This window comes from Ambystoma mexicanum, chromosome 2p, assembly GCF_040938575.1.
Source record: "Ambystoma mexicanum isolate Mex_15411 chromosome 2p, UKY_AmexF1_1, whole genome shotgun sequence".
Taxonomy (NCBI): Eukaryota; Metazoa; Chordata; class Amphibia; order Caudata; family Ambystomatidae; genus Ambystoma; species Ambystoma mexicanum.
Genome location: NC_090923.1, coordinates 45,667,797 through 45,692,356, shown reverse-complemented (window position 1 = coordinate 45,692,356; position 24,560 = coordinate 45,667,797). Strand labels below are relative to the sequence as shown.

General features: G+C 47.7%; 1 protein-coding gene across 3 annotated transcripts in view; it reads left to right on the top strand.

Moving 5' to 3' along the window:
• Nucleotides 1-24,560, top strand: part of PDZRN3 (PDZ domain containing ring finger 3) — a 785,994-nt gene that overhangs the window by 744,363 nt on the left and 17,071 nt on the right. For all 3 annotated transcript variants that reach the window (XM_069643215.1, XM_069643214.1, XM_069643216.1), the window contains 2 exons: nucleotides 2,160-2,222; nucleotides 4,347-4,448. In XM_069643215.1, coding sequence (XP_069499316.1) covers nucleotides 2,160-2,222; nucleotides 4,347-4,448 — 165 coding nt within the window. The remainder of the gene's footprint in view (nucleotides 1-2,159; nucleotides 2,223-4,346; nucleotides 4,449-24,560) is intronic.

Here is a 24,560-nt window from a genome sequence, read left to right as displayed (position 1 = left end):
ATGTTTCAGCCATTTTATCCCCAAATCCAAATCCCGAGTCTGTCTGAATGAACATACATGGTTCATGGTTATTCAATATTAGGATGAGTGTTGTAAAAAATAAAACGAGGGCTACGCCCAGTGACTCTAACATTCAACCCTCATTACAAGTTTGCCGGTCCGGAAATAAGGGTGCCGGTAAGCTCACCAGCAGCCTTGTTTCCAGACTGACAAACTGCGTGTTTGGCTGCCGTGGCCGCTGCGTCCGACAGGTCTGACCCTGCCAGGCACAGCGGCCTCGGTAGGCAGACCCTTCACAGAACCATACATGGTTCATGGTTATTCAATATTAGGATGAGTGTTGTAAAAAATAAAACGAGGGCTACGCCCAGTGACTCTAACATTCAACCCTCATTACAAGTTTGCCGGTCCGGAAATAAGGGTGCCGGTAAGCTCACCAGCAGCCTTGTTTCCAGACTGACAAACTGCGTGTTTGGCTGCCGTGGCCGCTGCGTCCGACAGGTCTGACCCTGCCAGGCACAGCGGCCTCGGTAGGCAGACCCTTCACAGAAGCGCCAGCACTGTTAATAACAGTGCTGGCGCTTCCAAGTCCCCTCTCCCATAGAGTCCTATCGAACTCGATCGGAATTGGTATTTTACCGGCGCCTGATTTCTCCGAGCTGCCGGACTTGTAATCTACCGGTGGCACCAGGAAGTGAGGCGCCGGTAACATTTTACAAGTCCAGCAACAACCAACCGGTAGCACCGGCACGGTTACCGCTGGACTCGTAATATATTCTTTTGTTCCAATAATGCTCTTTGGTTTTATCCTAAGCAGCCAGGAACCCTTATTGGTACTCTTAGTCCCCTTCCCGATTGCCACAGGGGTATTTTGAAAGAGTACAATAGGAGCATACCAGACCGTCTATCTTTGAATGATAGCCTTCTCTCAGATAGTAATTTGTTTTATAACATATTGCAAAACCTACACATAGAGTTCGACTAAATGTGATTTCAGTTCTAGTCTTCTTTTGAGTAACAGTCATTCCTTATTTCTATCAAAAATGTGCAACAATTTTGAAATCCATTTTTTGTCAACTTTCACATGCACCTTAGCAATAATGTATATCATAATACAGACATTACATGCAGCAGAAGGAAAGTCACAAGTGACAGTAAATGCAATCTGCTCTCATGATTATTTTCCCAGAGTTGACGACTGGACAACAATCATCGTTGTCACTGCCTACATGGCAGCATTTTCGCATTATGTCTGAACATGTTTCGGTTGCCTGTAAAAAGTCAGCTTTCATCAGGGCGGGTCGGAAGGCACTGAGAAACATTTCCTTGACAATCATGTGATACTAAGAAACAGATCTGCATTTGTGTGATTTCTGATCATCACATGACCTGTTCTACAGACCCCATAATTACACTTCTATATATTGTGGTAATACGGCACAAACTGGGGCAGCTTTAGTAAAACCAAAAAAAAAAAGCTGAAGCCAGAAGTACATGGAAAGTTGACCTGTGATGGGTTTACCAGCGGTAAACTTGTTAGGGTCATCTTTTGGGTTTATACAAATCCAGCCTCGACCTGTCTGAGAGCTCTTGCTTAGTCGACGCTCAGAATTCACCCGTGGCAAGTTGCAATATCACAGAATGGGAAAGGAAGTGGGAAGTGGTGCGGAACGTAGACTAGCGAGCTGGTAGGGATGGCTGCTGCACTCGCCCATTTGTTGGGTTGGCGAGCCAATGTCAGAGGTCCCCAGACATGTGGCTGACTGATGCTCTGGCCTTTCACCCCTTCAATACACTGGCTCGCGAATTCCCTGGAGGCCAGTCCACTTCTGGAGAGCTTGGTTATGGTCTCACCTGCATCGAGGCAAGTAATTAACCCAAATGCAAGATTAAATGAGCTCTCCCAGCAAGACAGGGCATTACGAAAAGTAAAGGCCCTCAGCTTTGGGGCCATCCAGACAAGGACGAGGAGGGGCTTCGAGCTGCTGTAATGATTACGGACAAATGAATGACTCCAACTGTCTCAGGGGAACAAGGGGAACAGGGTCCTACCAAGGCTATGTGCGTGGTCAAGGGGCCCACGCAGGGCCCTCATGCGCCATCATATACACTAAACACATGTAATGAGCATCCTTGCATCTTTTTTTATCTTCTAATAGATCGACCCAAACAGCATCGCTGCCAAGGACGGCCGCATCCGCGAAGGAGACCGCATTATACAGGTGAGTTGTTTGGTTATTTTTAAGACTTTACCCACTAGGCCATATTTATAGTCTGGCCCCTGCAGCCTGTTTCTATGTTGAGTCCGACTTGGCCAATATTTATAGTTTGGCCTCTGGAGCCGGTTTCTATGTTGAGTCCCACTAGGCCATATTTGTAGTCTGGCCCCTGGAGCCTGTTTCTATGTTGCGTCCCACTTGGCCATATGTATAGTCTGTCCCCTGGAACCTGTTTCTATGTTGAGTCCCACTTGGCCATATTTTTAGTCTGTCCCCTGGACCCTGTTTCTATGTTGAGTGCCACTTGGGCATATGTATAGTCTGTCCCCTGGAGCCTGTTTCTATGTTGAGTGCCACTTGGCCATATTTATAGTCTGGCCCCCTGCAGCCTGTTTCTATGTTGAGCCCTACTTGACCATATTTATAGTCTGGCCCCAAGAGCCTGTTTCTATGTTTAGTCCCACTTGGCCATATTTATAGTCTGTCCCCTTGAGCCTGTTTCTATGTTGAGTCCCACTTGGCCATATTTATAGTCTGGCCCCTGGAGCCTGTTTCTACGTTGAGTCCCACTAGGCCATATTTATAGTCAGGCTCCTGGAGCCTGTTTCTACGTTGAGTCCCACTTGACCATATTTATAGTCTGGCCCTTGAAGCCTGTTTCTATGTTGAGTGCCACTTGGCCATATTTATAGTCTGGCCCCCTGCAGCCTGTTTCTATGTTGAGCCCTACTTGACCATATTTATAGTCTGGGCCCAAGAGCCTGTTTCTATGTTTAGTCCCACTTGGCCATATTTATAGTCTGTCCCCTTGAGCCTGTTTCTATGTTGAGTCCCACTTGGCCATATTTATAGTCTGGCCCCTGGAGCCTGTTTCTACGTTGAGCCCCACTAGGCCATATTTATAGTCAGGCTCCTGGAGCCTGTTTCTATGTTGAGTCTCACTTGACCATATTTATAGTCTGGCCCCTGGAGCCAGTTTCTATGTTGAGTCCCACTTGACCATATTTATAGTCTGGCCCTTGAAGCCTGTTTCTATGTTGAGTCCCACTTGGCCATATTTATAGTCTGGCCCCTGGAGCCTGTTTCTGTGTTGAGTCCAACTTGGCCATATATATAGTCTGGCCCCTAGAGCCTGTTTCTATGTTGATTGCCACTAACTAGGCCATATTTATAGTCTGGCCCCCGGAGCCTGTTTCTATGTTGAGTCCCACTTGGCCATATTTATAGTCTGGCCCCCGGAGCCTGTTTCTATGTTGAGTCCCACTTGGCCATATTTATAGTCTGGCACCCGGAGCCTGTTTCTATGTTGAGTCCCACTTGGCCATATTTTTAGTCTGGCCCACGGAGCCTGTTTCTATGTTGAGTCCCACTTGGCCATATTTATAGTCTGGCCCCTGGAGCCTGTTTCTATGTTGAGTCCCACTAGGCCATATTAATAGTCTGGCCCATGAGCCTGAGTCTTTTCTATGTGTTGCTGAACATGATATTGTCACAATTTACACAGTGAGGGTTTTTTATAGTGTGGAAAATGTCTTGGAGGTCTTCGAAGCACTAATTAAAATACAAGGTCGGGAGATCTATAGAGGGAGGTAGCCACTGGACTCACATCAGAAGGGTACTGGGTTGCCACAGCCCCATGCCTCAGGTGATCAGAGTTAGGGGGTATCTTGATAAGGTGCAGCTCCTCTTGCATTTGCTGGGTTGTCGGGGGGCAGGCATTCGCTGAGAAAGAGGGGGTATTTTCTGGGGAGCCAAGTCCTGAGGAGCCTCGCATTTAGTTCTCTGGGTCTTCTACTGGATGTGGGAAGGGGGCATACCCTGGAAAGGACTGGCAACTGGTCCTGCCCTCGAGGGATAGAATGCGTTTGCCATGATGCCATCACAGGTGGGTATCCAGATGACCCTCTGGTGGGCTACCTCACGGCATCGTATGGGTATTTGGAATAAGGTGCATTTTTACCACGTGGCCAGAATGAAGGTCATGTGACGCTATGATTGGCATCTTTGATGAGCCAATGGCAGCCTTGAGGGTATGTGCATGTACTGGATTGGTGGGAGCAGCAGGCTGTGTGTTCTCTGATGTCTTCTTCTCCCTCGGCTTCTCACCCTGCACGGTTCCCTTTCCAGATTAACGGCATCGAGGTGCAGAACCGGGAAGAGGCCGTGGCGCTTCTGACGAGTGAAGATTGCAAGACGGTGTCGCTGCTCGTCGCAAGACCTGAGCTACAGGTGACTGTCATAGGTTTTTATATCATTAAGTCTTGGGGTAAATTCAAGGTTAAATGAATTACTGGAGTTCATAAAACTGTAAGATAGATCCGGTATCAGGTAATAAGTGTCCCCATACATATTGTCGACGGGAAAAGTCATTGACCACATTATATATGGTGACATTATGTATGTGGACAGGTTGCGAGGATGTCCCCTGCACCCCTTGTAAAAATGAAAAAAATTGGGGGTTGCAGGAGAGTCGACCGCATGTGCAATGGAATAATGTCTCTGGAGAAACTGCGCTTTTTTTGCAGGGACATTATTACATGGACATTATTACATGGACATTATTACATGGAACCTAGGATATCACTTGAACACTTTGCAATTGGGTGACATGATGTCGGAAGTTGTTTCTATAGGTACGTCTACCCATTCTTTAAACATTCTGACCTTTGACATCTGTACTCTCCACACGTCATCAAGTAATGGTTTGGTAAGGCCATGGAGTCAGGCCGACATCGAACACTTTCTAATGTTATGGTGCTCAATAAAGGGGGAGCAATGTCTGGAGTGGAAGAGGTCATTTCCCTCTGCATGTTTTCAACACACAGGCGCTAGGAGTGAGAATACACATTTTCATGAATGATCACGTGACACAAAACCTCATGCTGTCTTTATTTAGGTAGGCTGGCAGAGCTCTGTGTGAAGAGGTGCGTGCACAGACCTTGGCATCAGATGGCATGCCCCAAAGTCTTGGGGGTGCATTGAGGTTCTCCGTCAAAGGCTCCATCTCATTTCCCAAATAGATAGCGCCCACTGTTCAATCTTCTAAGTGCTGCTCTGGTGGAGCACAGTCACAACTTTGGCAGGATTAGTTCCTTCTCTAAACTTCCAAACAAACGTGGGATGGCTCTACATGGACCCCACCCATTTATCAGCTCACCAGTGGGGGAGGGGGATTGGTGGTAGGAACATGCAATCATTCAATGACCACGCACATTGATATCGCGAGTAATAAAAACATTTTGGCCACAGCTGTACAGCAAACAGATGGGGAAATAGGAAGGCTATTGCTTGTGGATGTGCACGACCCTCCAGATGGAAAGGAGATGGAAAGAACTAAGATGGATTATGACTCCACAGGAAAGGATGTTATCATTGGTGGTGTGGATTGAAAACAAACTGCATTGATTGGTCCACCAACGCCACATCAGATGATGTATTTCCAATGAGTGCAATGAGGCAATCAGTACCGAATAAGCAAGGTACGCTATGGATGGACTTCCTCCAAGACTGGAACTTGGTAATGTTGAATGGTAGGTTTGAGGACGATCAGCCGGGAATGACACCTGGAGATCGGGCGCTAGCAGAGCTACTCTTGATTATCCAGCGGTTTGGTCTGTAGGCACGAGCAAACAATGTTTTCCATTGCGTCTATGAGGATTTCCACACATTTTGGGCCCCCCCTGGCAACTTTGCCCCCCCTGGAAGAAACCACACTAAACTTTACAAAATCATTCTAATGGGGCCACATACTTCTTCTGCAAAGTCTGGTGAGGATTCGTCCAGGGTCGGCAAAGTTATAAGCCACCCAAAAAGTGTTCTTTCTATGAGTTGAGCAACTTAACCATAACCATTACAGGCCCTGTAATCAGTGGCGTCGCCAGGAATGAAATTTAGGAGGGGCACAGAGGGGGCCACAGACAAAAGTGTGAGGGCCACCTATGAAAGGTAATGTGTGATGTCACAAGCACTCCTGCAGAGAGGCTTTTGTGCACACCAACTACCCACACCCCACTGTACCTCCCCTCCCATCAGAATGCAGGCACAAAGTGACTAATGGCCCATCATTAGCAGTTTTGTGCACTACATTCTGAAGGGAGGGGCTGCAAGCTGCCCTGCACACTATGGAGGTCGCTGTGCAGAAGCCGGGCAGGAACACCTGAGAAGCGGCTCGTGCTCATGTTCATACCAATGCCAGAATGCATACCAAGATCACTGCTAGCTTTGAGTCAAAAGGAGAGTATTTGCCGTGTGATCTGCAGACATTTGCCTAAGTGAGTGTCACAAATAACACCACGAACAGAGAACACGGTCACTGCTTGCTTTAGGTAGGGAGGGCACAAGGGGGGCCCAGGATTTCAGAGGGGGGGCACGGGCCTTCCCAGGCTACCTCCTAGTGATGCCACTGCATGTAATACATATATATATATATTTATTTCTGAGGCTTGTGGAATCTGCTTAGATCACATGCTGTGCATAGGCCGACATCTAGTGGAAGCTGCGGAGTATTACAGTTTGTTTTTCGAAAGTCGAAAATGGGCGTCGACACAGGCGTGCCAGTAATACTATCCCTAGTGTGACGTCCACTGTACCCAAGATCCCTCACGCGTGTAGGATCCTCAGATTGTTTTTTTCCGCCATACTGGTCGGAAGCATCTTGCGGAGTTCCCTGGCCTTAGCCATACTTTTGCTGTTATTATAATTTTAATTCTTATTCATTCCCTTCCCCACCCCAACGTCGACCCTCAACCTCGACGACGGCTGGAGAAGTCATCGACCGTCGACTGCTGCACGACGGATCTGGGCCTCGGTAGGCCGCTGGCCTCGGCCCGGGCCTAGTAGGCCGCTGGCCTCGGCCCTTACAAGTAGGGAGAGTGGGGGGTGGTACATACTCTTCACTCTTGATATATAGTTACATTTATATATATTCCTACACTTAGCAGCCCGCTGCCTTAAGGTGCGTATGGAGGGTACCCCTTTTCAATTCTGCCCCAAGTGCAATCGCAAATACCCTTGGGTCGACAGGCACGCCACGTGCAATCTCTGCTTGCCGAGGGATCACCCCGAAGCGAACTGCAGAGCGTGTAGTAGGTTTAAACCTAAGACACTTAAGGACCGTTCGACAAAGCGTTGGGCCCACCACGCCAGGCAGGAGGCCATGGCAGCGGAGGGCGCCTTCAGCGATGGCAGCGACGCCGTACTTTCGGACGGCGAGGGCATTACGGCGTCGAAAGACAGCCGACGAGCGCAGGTCCCCGACCTCGGAAGGTCGTCCGGCAAGGCGGCTATGGGGAAGACCCCCGGCGACGCAAGCGCTACACACCTAACACACACTAAACACACTAAGACCAACCGGACCTCGACGACGTCGACTTCCCGGAAAGAGGCACAAAAAGAACGGTCCGACTCGGTGTCCTCTGGGCGCTCTCGATCGAGATCGCCTCACGACGCAAGGCAATCATCCACTCTTGCCAAGAGTGCCTCGCTACACACACTAACGGAAGTTCGATCGTCGGGAGACGAAGACAACTTCCACCCCCAGGCCGCGCTCCAAGATACCGAGACCGCGGTTAACATCAGTGAGGCCCCACGCCCGAAGCACACAGATACCTCTCCAGACCCTCGACGCCAGGCGTCGAAAGTCTCTGGGGCCCCCAAGGGACAGGGAAAACATTTTTCCACGCACGGAGAAGGGGGGAAACAGCGGAAAGCACAGCCTTCCACCCCTGTAAAGCCTAAGCAGACAAGCAAACACAAGTCTACCCTTGAAAATAAATCACCTGCTAAAGTAATACCCTGTTCCAGGGAATGGTCCAGTGAAGACATAGACAGGGTTATGTCTAGGATGTCTTCCTTGGCTGATTTTTATGATAAGAACCCAGAACACTTTCTTTCATATAACCCTCAAGGGGCCACACCCTCAGACTCCTCCGATCCTATCCCGCTAAGTAAAGAGCCCCGGGTCGAAAGACCTGAACCCTTCAAGGTTCAGCCTTACTCCACTCCATATTCTACTCCACTCCCCAGTTATCAGGGACAAGTTTTCCCTGAAGAGGACCAGGAGTTTGCATTTATGGAAGAACAAACCGGGACAGATTACTATGCAGAGGATGAGGACCTGGAGGAGGGAGAAGATGAGCAGGAAATTTACAGAGTAGATTCCCCAGTACAAAGCGAAGCCCCAGTTACTGACTCTCCAGTTGATAACCAGCCCCTCCTTAACGAGGTTCTCGCTCGAGCAGCGGAACACTTCCACATCGACACCCACGGTGTACAGGAGGAAAGGGACTTCGCGGAGGAGTTTGTAGAAGAGAGAAGACCGGTCGCTCAGACCATCCCTATCCTCAAATCCATCCAACGAAGAATAGATCCTTCCCTGGTGAATCCTAACCTCACCAGAGCTGTCAACCCCAGAATTGAAAAGATTTTCCGGCCAGCCCAGTCTGACCCTCTGTATATAAAGGGACATCTTAAACCAGATTCCCTAGTGGTGACCAACACTAGAAAGAGGGCTGGCACGCCCTTATCTTCATCAGAAGCTCCTCCCGACAAGGAGAGCAAAAAACTTTACGGGTTTGGCAGAAAGGTAGCCTCAACGTCCGCCTACCAAGCAAGGATTGCGAATTCCACCACCCTGTTGGCTAGTTACAATTGCCATCAATGGGAAGAAGTCGCGGCGCTCATTGCCTCTGCTCCAGAACCGTTAAAGGGCCAGCTGGCTCGGATCTCGGCAGAGGGGAGAGCCGTGTCTGGTTGCATTTTAAAAGCAACTTTCGACGCCGCTGACAACGCAGGGAGATTGATAGCAGAAGGTACTGTTATCAAGAGACATGCGTGGTTACGGCAGTCGGGATTCAAGACAGAAACCCAGGCTTCTTTAATAGACAAGCCAGTGGAACCCGACCTATTGTTTGGGAAAGCGGTCGAAGACGCACTTAAAAATGCCAAAGATGAATATGAGACTCTCAAATCCCTTGGCCAGCTTACCAACAAACCCCCTAACCAGAGGGGGAACAATAATTTTCGTCGCCCACGCGGCCAAAATTCACAAAGAGGCAACTATGCCCAGGGACAAGGTACACAATGGAATAACAACCAGCAGTCTACCCAGAGTTACGGCAGGGGTAACAAGAGAGGTCGTGGAAGAGGCAGAGGCAGCCCCAACAAGGGCGGGGGCACGCCTCCACCAAAACAGTGACGCTCAGTTCAGGGTCCCTTGCCACGCAACCCCAGTAGGGGGACGCATTTCCACCTTCACCCAGGCTTGGGAAGGGATCACCTCAGACAGATGGGTGCTGTCAACAGTATCCGCAGGATATTGTATAGAACTACTGCAGCGTCCCCGGAATCATCCTCCACGACAAAGAGTGCACTCCCTAGAGCATCAAAGGATCCTTCTCGAGGAGATCGCCATTCTGCTAGAAAAGGACGCGATAGAACTCGTCCCAGGACACCAGGTAAACAAGGGTATCTATTCAACTTACTTCCTTGTGCCAAAGAAAGATTTGACAATGCGCCCAGTATTGGACTTACGGCCTGCCAACAAATATGTCAAGCCCCAAAAATTCCGTATGACCACGCTACAAGAGGTAATCCCCCTCCTAAAAAAGGGGGATTACATGGCAACCTTGGATATGAAAGATGCTTATTTTCATATTTCCATGCTCCCAGCGCACAAAAAGTACTTGCGCTTCAAGGTGGACAGTCGCCACTACCAATTCAAGGTACTGCCCTTCGGGATAGCTTCAGCACCAAGGGTATTCACCAAGGTACTGGCGGTGGCGGCTGCACACCTACGCAGGGAAGCAATCCCGGTGTACCCTTATCTGGACGACTGGCTCATAACGGGGGAAACCCCAGGAATTTGCAGGTCAAACATTCAGAGGACTATCGACCTCCTCCACGAATTAGGCTTCTCCATCAACGAGAAAAAGTCAAGTCTGGTGCCAAGCACCTCAAAACAGTTTCTAGGAGCTTCCTAGATACTCAGAAAGGATTGACCTTCCCTTCGGAAGAGAGAATTCGGAATATACTTCTGCAAATTCCGCATTATCAGTCAGGTCAACAGATAACAGTACGCAAAGCTATGCGGTTACTGGGCATGATGGCGTCATGCATTTACCTGGTCCCCCACGCGCGTCTGCGCATGCGTCCCATGCAGGAATGGTTGGCGAAACAGTGGTCTCAGGCAAGTGGTCATTGGGACGATCTAGTGGTCGTTTCGCCAACACTCGTACAGAGCCTACACTGGTGGACAAGAGAGAATCTCGCAAAGGGGAAACCCTTTTACGATCCCGAAGTACAAGCCGTGGTGACTACAGATGCATGCCTGACTGGGTGGGGAGCTCACCATCTCCACCACACAGCTCAGGGTCTCTGGTCTCACTCAGTAGCCAAGAACCACATCAATCTGCTAGAGCTTCTGGCAGTATTCCGAGCGCTAAGGGCGTTCGAGCCCCATCTACTGAACTTGTCGGTGCAGATCAGGACGGACAGCACGACAGCCATGTTCTATCTGAACAAGCAAGGGGGGACTCGTTCGCCAAATCTGTCCAAGCTTGCCCAGAAAATATGGATATGGGCACTCAGACGGAACATCTTCCTGTCATCGCAACATGTTCCAGGGGAGCTCAATTCCCTAGCGGATGCTCTAAGCAGAAACTCCCTCCCGGAAGAACACGAATGGGTCCTTCACAGAGACGTAGTAGAAGATCTCTTTTCTCAGTGGGGTTTCCCCACTATAGACCTATTCGCCACAAGCGAAAACAAACAATGCCCAGGATTTGCATCCAGGTTCCCCCAGCCGGACTCCCAAGGGAATGCCCTGTGGATGAACTGGTCAGGGATGTTTGCGTACGCTTTTCCACCAACTCCTCTCATCAGGAAGGTGGTGTACAAGATGAACAAGGAATCTATGACGCTCATCCTAGTTGCTCCCATGTGGGCGAGACAACCATGGTTTCCACACCTACGCAGGATGGCGGTGTGCGAACCCATCAGACTCCCAGCCTGGTACAACCTACTGTCCCAGCAACAGGGTCAAACAGTGCATCAGGAACCCAACTCTATGAACCTAGCAGCATGGCTCCTGAAGTCATAGAGTTTGGACATCTCAAATTACCACAGAGGTGTATGGACATTCTAAAGGAGTCCAGGAAACCAAATACAAGGCACTGTTACTTTGATAAGTGGAAAAGATTCGTTATCTGGTGCCAGAATAAACAAATCAACCCGGTTGATTGCACTCCTTCCAACGTTGTGACATACATGCTCCACCTGCTGGATGCAGGGTTGGTTTTTAACTCGCTGAAAGTACACCTGGCAGCCCTCTCGGCTTACACCACATCCCATAACAAGGTCTCGTGGTGGAAAGTACCAGTGGTTAAAGCCTTCATGGAAGGAGTAAAGAGACTTCACCCTCCTATTTCGAACCCACCGCCAGGATGGGACCTCAACGTGGTGCTAGCTAAGCTCATGGGACCCCCATTCGAACCCATGCATAAAAGTAGTCTCAAACACCTGACTTATAAAACGGCCTTCTTAGTAGCCATTACCTCCATAAGAAGGGTCAGTGAAATTCAGGCTCTGTCAGTGCAGGATCCTTTCTTTACTATCCACAAGGACAAACTGGTTTTACGCACACACCCTAGGTTCTCACCTAAATTCATATCCAAGTTCCATGTAAACCAGTCCATCGAGCTTCCGGCTTTCTTCCAGAACCCGCAAAGCTCGGCTGAGGTGAAACTACACACCCTAGATGTGCGTAGGGCGGTCCTATACTATGTAAATAAAACCAGACCGCTAAGGAAAACAGATCAACTGTTTGTCTCCGTAGCTACAGGCAGAGAGGGGGATCGCGTCTCTAAGGGCGCTATCTCGAAGTGGATTATCAACTGTATACAGCTGTGTTACTCTCTTTCTGACAAGACTCTGCCTTTTACGCCAAGGGCCCACTCTACTAGAGGCATTGGTGCCACTCTGGCTTTCATTGCAAATGTTCCCCTCGACACCATTTGCAAAGCGGCTACTTGGAGCTCTATTCACACTTTTACTCAGCATTACTGCATTGACACTCATTCCAAGACAGATACACAAGTGGGACAAGCGGTTCTAAGACACCTGTTTGCTCATGACCCTTCTCACATCCCACCTCCTTCTTCTGGTACTGCTCGCTAATCTATGCACAGCATGTGATCTAAGCAGATTCCACAAGCCTCAGAAGGGATACATTACTCACCGTAATCGTATTTCTGATGCTTGTATCTGCTTAGATTCACATGCGACCCACCCTTCCTCCCCTCCGAGAGAAGGCGCATGATTGCTTGTAGTCTTACCTTTTCTGTCTATCTGCTTGGATTATCTGTACTCACGCTACTCCTCATGCTTCCTCATGTCAGAAAAAATACAATCTGAGGATCCTACACGCGTGAGGGATCTTGGGTACAGTGGACGTCACACTAGGGATAGTATTACTGGCACGCCTGTGTCGACGCCCATTTTCGACTTTCGAAAAACAAACTGTAATACTCCGCAGCTTCCACTAGATGTCGGCCTATGCACAGCATGTGAATCTAAGCAGATACAAGCATCAGAAATACGATTACGGTGAGTAATGTATCCCATATTACAGGCACCACCCCATCTACCCCACCCTCCGTCCTTTAAAAAAAATGTCACCCACCAACCCTCCTACTTACCTCATTTTGGCGGCAGTGGTTGCTTAGCTTATCATAACTGGAGAATTTCTGAGGTTTTTCGATTTTACTTGTAACCATAACATCCCTTTAACAAAGTTTTTTTCATTGAATATATATATATGGTTTAAGGGGATGTGTTTATATTGTAATTTAATCAGGCTAATCTCTAATTGTTTGAGACAATGCACCAATATTTAATTGCTTTGAATGTAGGAGCACATCATTTGCTGCTAAGCACGGCAAGCATTCGGCCGGATTTACCATAATCGGGAAGAAAAAGTCTCTGCCTACTCGGATCTGGAAAAATCCAAAATCCCTTGTCCCAGCTGCCAGTGAACACTGCACCCGCAGTGTTCTTGCAGTGGCAGAGCCCAGATCCACGCACTGAGACTGAACGCACCCACTAAGCCCCTCCCACACAGCAATATTGCGTTTCTTAGAATCAGTTGGCCTGTTTCACGAAACGTTTTTCCCGCTCGCACATCATCCCTTCACTTGTGCACAAAAGCTGCGAGCGATTCACAAAAGGGGGTGGGATATGACCACCTCTGAGTTGCGCCTTCACCCACTTTGTACAGTAAACATATTCACAGAAGCTTTTTATAATGGCAGAACCCCATTGGAAAACGCTCTGTGAATTAGGCCCACAGACGCAGAATGGCGCCCTGGTTCAAGCACCTCATGTAAGTAGTTGCAGAGGGACTGTGCTGACAGGCCAGTTCGTGAGAAATTGCGCATGACTGCATCTATGTATGCCTAAGGGTGAGAGGTGCGAGTGCTTGCAAGTGTGCGTGCGTGTGTGAGAGTGACAGGTGCAAGTGTCTGCGAGTGTGTGTGTCAGGGTCTGAGGTGTGAGTGTATACGAGTGTGTTTGAGGGGTGCGATTGACTGCAAGTGAGTGCGTGTGTGAGGGTGAGAGGTGCAAGTGATTGCGAGTGTGTCTGATAGGGTCTGAGGTGTAAGAGTGTGTGTGTGTGTGTGAGGGTGTGAGTGACTTTAATTGTGTGCGTGCGTGTGTGAGAGTGACAGGTGCAAGTATCTGCGAGTGTGTGTGTTAGGGTCTGAGGTGTGAGTGTATACGAGTGTGTTTGAGGGGTGCGATTGACTGCAAGTGAGTGCCTGTGTGAGGGTGAGAGGTGCAAGTGATTGCGAGTGGGTCTGATAGGGTCTGAGGTGTAAGAGTGTGTGTGTGTGTGTGTGTGTGTGTGTGTGGGAGTGACTGCATGTGTGTGTGTGTGTGTGTGTGTGAGGGTGTGAGTGACTGCATGTGTGTGTGAGGGTGAGAGGTGCGAATGACTGCGAGCATGTGAAAGGGTGAGAGATGTGGAAGTTCACAAGTGTGTGAGCAGAGCTGTCATCTGACCTGAGACTCACTCACGAGTTTGGAACGCAATACAAGACCAACACCTCAAGGCCCCGAGGGAGTCAGGAAACCCGCGAGCAGGGCAGGCTGTGGAACAAGGTCATCACTTACTAGAGAGATGACCCATTTACATGCTTAGCGAGCCGTTCATCTCTGTACAATGCCTTTACTGAGGTCTGCTTCTGCCAGTGACAGAGCTTTGACATACTCTGACCTCCTGAAGTTACCAGATTTCCCAGCCCAGACGGGCATAGCCTTGCTGCCACAATTCAGAGAAAAAAAAGGATTCAAGTGCTTTGGGTTCAGACACACAAGTTATTGGTGGGGCTGGGTTGGAAAAAATGCAATTGGGTGAGTTGCAGGTACAGGTGTGAGCCCCATCACGGCATATATGTATTACTGATGTTTAATTTTCCCAAGAAAATCACTGGTGAGCCCACATTCTCAGAAGTGTTTTGCCCAAGATCACAAGGCTCTTCAGTGCAATCGCATAACTTCTGAATGCCTAACAAGGGTTAACTCAAAAGTACAATGCAGTGATGCTAATTAGGTGAAATGCTTGTCTGTCAAACTAAGCACAAATCAGAGGCAACTAAGGAAGGGCCTCCTCTATTGGAGCAAACGCAGTTATTATCTATGTTACAAAACAATATTATAAAAAGGTAAACACAAGGGAACTCTTCTTGATTCGAATACAATTGTCCCTCAATTTGGTGGGTTCACGGCGCATTTTGTCCTTTTAGCGAGGTAGGCGGAGCTATGCAAATTATGCACATTTTTGGAGTGCTGCCTCTGGGAGTGTGGCCAACACACACGTGACCCTCGAGCACACCGTGAACAGTTTGTATCTATGAATGAGTCTGACGGTGCATGGTGAGGGAATCTACATATGTGTGTGTGTGTAAAGGCATGCGTGCACAGGTGTCTGTGTGTGTGTTTACGTGCAGGTGCACATGGGGGAGCCTGAGAAGTGACAGGTCATGAGGCACAGCTATCGGCAGTGATTTGAAGAAGCAGTGATGACGCTTGTTCACATGTATGTCATGTACTCTTGCATCCCACCCGCGACAGCGGTGGCAAGAGGACCAACCCTTCCCTGGTCGCTGGAGGGATCCCACAGAAAACAATGTCCATTTCCACCCCTGCAGATAAGACTGTAAACACACAATGGGTCTGGCTGGTGTCCACATGAGAGCGTTGACTTCATGCTAATATCAACCGTTGCCAGAGCCGGCCTTACGGGGGGGCGAGCCGGGCGACTGCCTGGGGCGTCACGCCCCCAGGGTGCCTTTTGCCCCCACCACGCCAGCTCGGAGGAGTCTTTAAAGGGCTCTGCCGAGCTGGCGTTGTGGGAGAAGGCGCAGCAGGTGGCCTTTTACTGTAAATTGTGCCCGCGGCAGGGGGGTGCATTTAAATGCGCTCCTCTGCCGCGGGCACTTTTCACAAGAAAAGGCACCATTAGCCCCACAACACGCCAGCTCCGGGGAGTCTTTCAAGGGCTCCCCGAGCTGGCGTGGTGGCAGAAGGTGTGGCAGGCGCCTCATTGCCATTGAATGAACCAGCAGCGGCGGGCTCATTCAATGGCAATGGGGTGCTAACGCGCCCTATTTAACCTCCTCGCCAAAGCGAGGTTAAAAAAAAAAAAGAAAGAGGCCCCTCCTTGCCCCGCCCCCTTCCGCCCTGCCCCCTGTTAACCAGGGGGCGCTGTGGGCGAGGGGGTGGCGCCAATTCGCCCAGGGCGCTGCTGCCCTTAAGGCCGGCCCTGACCGTTGCTTTCAGTGGCGACACTTAATTCACTGCCTGTATAGTTTTGGGTTTTCGTTGCATTTCCAGAGCTCGGCACAGTACTTAATTGGCTGCCATTATTTACAGAAATATGAGGTAGTGAACCAGGAAATTACTCGTAGCGTTTCATTGGTTGTGTTGTCACAAGCCCCACCAGTAGCAAATGGGAGTTACCCACAATATTCCACTGCAGCGTGACGTCCCGACAGGAAGCTCTGTGTTAACAGGCACAGTCAGAAAGGGGCAGGTGGGCCAGTTTTGTTGCCAATGTGGGCCAGTTTGATGAGTTACTCACTATGCGGCTAATAGTTTTGACCAGTGTTGCTGAATAAATATTCTTTAAAAAGTACAATGTGCATCACATTTTATCAAAAACCTCCCCTTTGGGTACTATTCAAACAGCATCACAAAAGGAATGAATTGCAATTTGCAACTGTGGACCACTTTTTTTTGTTGGCGCCCGAGACAATTTTATGCCCCCATCACACCCTGAACATGATGCATGTTTCCATGAAAGTAAAAGTAACGCACTCCACCAGCGGATAGACAGACCATGACAGGGCCTTCTCTGCAAGGTGTTAAAATCAAGTCAGCAGTTGCCTGAACCACTGTTGTTTCACGTGCATTTCTATCCCCTTTGCAGGGATAGAAATGCATTTGTATTGTGTGTACATTTCCCGATGCCGGACAATTTAAGGTCTGTTATGTATAATTGCATGCCAGGTGCCCACGTAGAGGTTGCAAGTACATAGTGCATTTGTGTCTTGGGAACACACACACCTGCATAGACGCCATTTTGTGAAAACAAGGAAATAATATGAGGCAGGGTAACCAAAAAGGAAACACACCAAACACAGGTTACAAAGGAACATACAAAGTACTTTATTTTATACTGAATCCAGTTACAAAAGAACAGAACAAAATTCAGATAGCCATCGACCCTCAGTACAACACAGCGAACTCCGGCGTGGTTCGGTGTGCTCAGTGAGTGCAAATATTCATTGAAACAGTCAGGCTTTTATACATTTCTCCGGCCTGTTGTCGAGCCTTTCTGCAGGTTAACCATTCCATAAATAAGTTACTGCTCTAGGGTCCCTTGCCAGGTCAAATCTAGTTCATCTTTGGTGTATACATTAACAAGAAGAAATGGTAATAATGTATGCTCTAGGCCTAACATTACAATGCGGGACTTAATTTATACAATATAGTTAAGCAGGTGTTCTCATTCAATTATAGATCAGTTTTGGTGATACAGGTAATCCATTGCACACAGGTCAGCAGAAGGACAAGGTCTCAGCTCATGATCCTAACAAGTGGCCTGCAGGCAAGTTATACATTAGCTGTACAGAGGTCATGACAATCAAGTTCTGTTCTGAATAACATAGGCTACCATTTTAGCTCACATGGTGACTTTATAGAGCAAGAAAACCTAAAATGGCGGCTTGACCCAAAATGACAGTTTACATGGTTTCTAAGGTCAGGACCTTGCAATGCGAGTTTATTCACATGTAGTTTATAATCAGCTTGTTAGCAGCTTGGTGTAGGCCAATATACATATATTCATAGCAATAGGAGGCACGATATAATTTCTAGTTTGACAAACCCTCCTTTTGCCTTATGCCAAGTGCTAAACTACTTCTGATCTCCCTGCAAATAACTCCATGTGTCATCGTCCATACACCCTGAATAGCTGTCAGAAATATCTATCGCCATTAGATCTTTTACTAAGATCTCTTTCAGTACATACTCCTTAGAGGTTTTATCCGGGGCATACACTTTATGTCCTATTGTACCTATCGCCTGAGCGCAACATCCCCCTAGCATTGAACATATACTTGGTAGACATTGGATACAACAACAAAGAAATAGTAGAATTCCCAAAATAATCAGCAAGACTGAAAGCACTTTCCAACCCCAAGACCGCAAGAAGTCCCAGAACCAAGCGCTAAGATCCCAATTTCCCTTGGGAACATGCACTTCTGAACTAAGAATGTGCAGATTCTGTATTGCTTTAAAAATAGTTGGGGAGGAATCCGGTACGAAAACACAGCAAGCGGACCCCACTAGTTTACATACTCCACCACGTTCAGCCAGAATGACATCTAATGCCATCCGGTTCTGAAGCACTACCAATCTGATCGCTTTCTGCTCTAAAGTCATATTATAGAGTATATCTGTGGTCCGGTTAATGGTTCTCTCCAGTATTCTCGCTAGTTTCCTGATATCCTCAGAATTCGCTATCTGCCCAAAGAATGGAAGGAATGATTTCGCTACATCTCCTAAAACCTGTGCTGGAGTTTCGCCATTCTCGTCCCGCCGTGGATGAGCCTTCGAAACCTCTACAGTACTTGCTATAAACACCCCAGGTAACAGGATTCCTAGATAACAAGTTCCCTGCCAATCCCTGGGCAACCATGGAAATGCTACATTACGCAAACAAAATATATTGGTTCGCCTACATACAAAGGTCTGTCTTCCCCAGTCAAATTTGCAACGTTGGCACAACCTTTAAAATCTCCCATTGACTTGGTGCCATTCCTCTGTATGCAGAAAGAAACTGAATCGGGGCTATGGTTAACAGTATAAGAAGGAGGCACGGCATCCTTATTGCCTATCAGAGCCATTTTAAAGGAAATCAAAGATTGGAAAGGACGAGACAGTCTATCAGAAGGCCTAATAGAAGCAATTTTGAGCTTACTCCTATTTGCGAAAAGCGAGCATTCCAGGGGAGTCAGAACACGTTTCTCAAAACTATTCAAATTAGTGCCATCAAAGTTCCCCGAGATGCTATGGTTCCATCGGCCAAAGAACAGTGCTCTAAGTGAAGCATAACAAGCAGTTGTCAAAGGTAAAGGGTGAATATACCATCCCAGTCCCTTGTTCCCATGTTGCGGTAAATGAGTGCAAATCCAACAATTACTCTTATTAAAAATGGCATGCGTTGCATTCATTACTATCATTAGAGTGTTATTATGATACTTTTGTCTATGTTGGGAGTCTCTAGGGGACAGAGTGTGAAGGTGTACAGAGGGAGTCAAAGCAGTCGGTACAATCTCGGTCGGTAGTAAAGGTTTTAGAGGATAGATTTCTTCAAAGTACCAAAGTCCTACAGCAGTAATTGCAAAAATAACAATTATCGTTATCAAAACACAGCAGTACGTTTTCGGGGCCCAGGCACATTGTTCATTGTCCAAGTTGGTCACCCCCTTATTCACAAGTCCAGTGCGGGGAGCAGCAGTGGAGGTGGCAGGCATTGTAGTTCCTCAATCGACGACCCCAATGTTCGTTGCTGGCGACGCTACGGTCGCGCGTTTTCTTAGTCCTTCCCAACCCTAGCCAGCAGAATCCCTTTTTTTCCCTTTTGTTCAACAGAAACTTTCTTATACAAAGGAAAACTTTCGATCACTTCTCTTTCTCAAATGCACGGAAAAACCCGTGCCGTAGTTCTATTTTCTTCGTCAAAGGTTGTACCTGGTGGTACCCAAGATTGTTTGGTCCGAAAATAAGGTGTCGTCACTTCCTGAGGGAAGCGACGTATCGGAGGCGACGGAAGTCGCAGAGCTTGAAACAGTATTTTCCGGAAGTGATTTTTCAAAAGAGTGCGGAGACGAAATGGACTGTTCCCCAAGCTCCACGGGCTCAGAGAAATTCTCTGACGCACTCACAGCGCTGTTTGCTACTCCAAGATCAGGGACTGTAGCATCAGCGAGGGGTTCTGCTTCTTCTGTAACGTGTGGCGTCGGGTGAGGAAGTTTCTTGACATGCGTCGCATGGATCCAGTGTTTCTTTCCAGCCACCCGCACTGCTGTCCGAGTGACCAACAGCACCTGGTAGGGTCCCTTCCAACGAGGAGCGAGACAGGAAGACCTTTCGTAGTCCTTCACTAGGACCCAACTTCCAAGGCTGTATATCGTGTCCTGGGCCCGTGAACCGTACAGGTAAAGCTGAAAACACCTGGTGATAAATGAAATACAGGTTTTTAGTTAACTGGTTACAGTAGTCGGAGAGAAGTACATTTTCTACATCGCGCAATGCGCAGCTTTTAGGCAAACCCCAAATATTAGCAGGTCTCCCCATTACCACCTCAAATGGAGAGAGCCCAGTCTTAGTTTGAGGGGTTGTACGCATGGCTAGTAACACGATCGGTAAGGCGTCCGGCCATTTTAATTTGGTGCCGGCACATGTCTTAGCGAGCTTGTTTTTTATGATACCATTGTGTCTTTCCACTAATCCGGCGCTCTGAGCATGTCTGGCCGAATGGAATCGTTTGTCAATTTGCAATGCCGTACATATCTGTAGAATTACAGCAGCGATAAAATGCGGACCATTATCCGACCAGATAACTCTCGGCAAACCGAACCGTGGGAAGAATTCCTTTAACGTGGTCTTTGCAGTGGTCATGGCTGTAGCGTCTTTAACAGGGAAAGCCTCGACCCACTTACTAAAGGTGCAAATGACCACAAGGACATATTTTAGATTGTTACATCGCTCCATTTCAATAAAGTCAAAGTGAATCACTTCAAACGGGACAGAAGGAAGCTCAAAGCTACGTCTCGGAGTTGCTTTCCTCTTTCCCACATTGTGTTGTAGGCAAATCATGCAATTTTGGACATAATGCTGGGCAATTTTTGAAATCTTATCATTTACTCAGACTTTCTCTAACATTCTCGTGATCTGTTGAGCGCACACATGTGTGGGACCGTGTGCCATGGTAACCATCATTACTATATAGGCATTAGGAAGCAACCATTTCCCTTCAACCATGTCCACCCAACACCCATCATCATCGAGTTTCCCCAAGCCCTCAGCCCACCTCTTGGATTCTTCTAATGTGGCATCGGCCTGGATATCCCGTACAGACCCAACACCCTCATCCATTGCATAGGCATCTACAGTCTCCCTTGAAACATACATCTCCGTGAAGAGATCAGAGGCAGTTTGTCTAGCTATTTGATCAGCGAAAGCATTCCCTTTCCCTACATCATCTATAATCTTGCGATGTGCTGCGCACTTAATGATTGCTAACTGACTAGGGAGCGCAAGCGCTGAAAGCAATTGTACTATCAGGGAGCCATGTTGGATCTTGGTGCCATGCGAAGTTAAAAACCCTCTCTCTGACCAAATTCTCCCAAAGTTGTGAGCCACCCCAAAGACATACTGGCTATCAGTATATATGTTTACTGTTAGCCCTTCGGAAAGCTCACAAGCTCGAGTCAATGCTATAATCTCTGCGGCCTGCGCAGAGTTATGCGTAATTCTCTTGGTCTCCACAACCGTACTCAATGTAGTGACTGCATAAGCAGCTGTGGATGTACCATCCAGTAGTTTGAAGCAGGAGCCATCACAAAACAGCTCCCCTTGTGGGTTATCCAAAGGAGTGTCCCTCAAATCAACTCTGCCTTTTGTATCTTGTTCAGTAGTATACAGGCAGTCATGTGACTCTTCGTCACCGCAAACAGTATTTTGCGGGAAAGGTAGGAGTTCAGCCGGATTAAGAACGCAACACCTCCTAATTTGAATGTGGGGAGCAAACAAGATTCATTCATATCTTGTCAGTCGTGCGGAAGTGAGGTGTTGCATTTGGGTTTTGTTCAATAGAATATCTACAGAGTGAGGCACCATCAGGGTTAAATCATGGCCTAGGACCATTCCCTCACTCTGTTTTACAGACGCAGCAGCAGCAGCGACAGCGCGCAAACATCTTGGCAAAGCGCATGCAACAGGATCAAGGGCGGAAGAGTAGTAACCGCATGGCCTATTCTTCCCTCCATGTCCCTGCGTTAATACAGCCAAAGCACATCCATCACATTCATGCACAAACAACACAAAGGCCTTCTCATAGTTTGGTGTGCCCAAAACTGGCGCCGAACATAATGCAGTCTTGAGCAACTCGAATGAATGTTGATGCTCCGTATTCCATGGCAATGGCGAAGAAATACCCTTCTTCGTCAAGGCCAACATCGGTTTTATCACTAGTGAGACGTTTGGGATCCATAACCTACAGTAAGAAGCCAAACCTATCAAGGCTCTAACTTCCTTTTGTGTATTTGGGACAGACATGCCAGAAATGTGTTTTATTCTTTCAGGTGTCAATCTTCTTCCCTCCTTTGACAGGAGATAGCCTAAATAGGCAACCTCCTGGCAACAATATTGAAACTTTTTGAGCGAAGCTTTGTGACCATGCTTAGCTAGATGGATGAGCAACAACACAGTGCCCTCTTTACAAGAGCTCTCAGAGTCAGCGGCTAAAAGCAAATCATCAACATATTGAAGCAACGTACAAGTAGGGGGAAATCCAAGGGTATCAAGCTGCTCTTTCAAAGCCCTACTATAAATTCTAGGACTCTCAGTATAACCTTGAGGTGCACGAGTAAATGTGAATGAGCGTCCCCCTAAGGTGAACGCGAACAAGTATCTACTATCCTCATGTATAGGAATACTGAAGAAAGCATTCTTTAGGTCCACAACACTGAAGTGAGTAGCTGTAGCTGGAATCATGGTTAATATTGTCGGCACATCAGGCACAATTGGAAATTGCGGAGCGACGACCATATTAATGGCACGTAAATCAATTATAAAACGAAATGGAATTGCATTATCACCTTTTTTGTACACGGGTAAAATCGGACTATTGCACAAACTTCCTGCAATCTCCTCAATCACCCCACGATGCACAAAATCGGAAACAATGCTCTTCAAAGCTCGCTCGCCTTCAACTGAGATCTTATACTGTGGAATACGGGGCAGCTTAATTCCATGTTTCAAAACTATTTTAACAGGCTCAATCTGCAAAACACCGACATCATTGTCATCAACTGCCCACAAACACTCTGGTACATTACTGAATTCTGGCGGCAAAGGTCTAGTCAAGAATTGCGAAACAGAACATTGCTGTGGTGAAATCGTCAAACGCACTCCATCAGAAGAACAATGAATTACCGCATTTAATTCCTTCAACAGATTCAACCCTAGCAAATTCTCTCCACAATTCGAAGTCAAGAAAAATGGACAGTGGTCCGTAAAGGGACCCAAAGAAATAGGTACCGGTGAAGAAACCGGACAAACAACTGGTGTGCCAGAAAACCCTACAGAAACATTGGTTTGCCCTGACAGTGGAATATTTGGAACCCGTGAATGATCAATGGAGCACTTCTGTGCTCCAGTGTCTATCAAAAATTGATGTTTCCTATTTCCCACTACCATTTCAACGTAGGGACCTTTCTGATTAACGGGAATAGGTGTAGGTACCAAACCCTGCTTCGGGCAATCCTAACGAAACAAAATATCATCAAAAGGAAGCTCTTCAGATAGATATGCAGCAGAAGGATGATCAGATATGTTTCTAGTATCCACACTCGAAGTCTGATTATCCTGTGAAAAAGGTTGTTGGGGATCCTGCGAAAACTGGCCTCTACCAGGGCCCCCTACACCCGGGCGACCTCTGGATCGTCTACCCATATTTCCAAATGTGTTATTCGACCTCTGTCGAAGGACGGGGCATTGTGCACGCCAATGACCCTCCTGGCGACAATAGGCATACTGGTTAATATTCACAGGACCCAAGGGCACATTCCCTTGTGGAACATACTGACCTCTAATCTGCGAACTACCCCCTCTGGGGCCTCTAACAATTTGCTGTAACAATACTTTAGTCTTCAAATCACCTTTTCTCTTCTCGACTCTATCTTTTTCATTATGGACACGGTTCTCGTAGTACTGAGCCATGTGCAGTACTTCTGATTGGGATTTCGCCTGCCAAGCGCTCTCAGAAGACATAATTTGTGACTGGATGTCAGGCAGCAATCCACGTACAAATTTGTCCACAAATAATCTTTTCCCAGACTCTGTGCCTAAGTCTTGTACCTGTTCGAACCGATTAAAGAACTCGGTAGCACCCTCAGATTTTCCTTGGACACAGGCCGTAAGCTTGTCCCAAATAATTCTCTTTTCGGGGATTATAGTTTTCAGTTTTGCAATGATTCTGTCAGGCAAAGTTAGTATCACCTGAGGTGGTCTCTCACCAGCTGGCCTTTCCCCATCAAGCCTAACTATGTTAGCCCATGTATCTCCCAACCCTGGTACATCGTCTATAGTTCTAACTTGTTTCCACAAATCTACAGGCAGGAGTACAGGGAATAGCAAATCAATGTCGCCTAGGGTAAACACTAAGGACTGCAAAAGGGACTCTATCTCTTTATAGAACCCTGTCGGATTTTTCCTAATGTCAGGAATAGTTTGTCTAATAGTATTCACTTCCTGTCGTGAAACCGGGACGTGAACAAACTGCGATACATAATGTGCAGGAATGTCCACAGCAGGTGTACCTGCTGCAGCATTAGCAGGAATCTCAACCTTTGGGACAAATGTCGGAGAAACCTCTCTCATAGGCAACTGAGATGTAGGCAACTCCGAACGCTTACTAAGCAACAGAGCTAAGTTGAGCGCTAAAGCAGTTGAAGAAGTGTCAAGTGAAAAAGCTCTCTTATAAATGCTCAATAA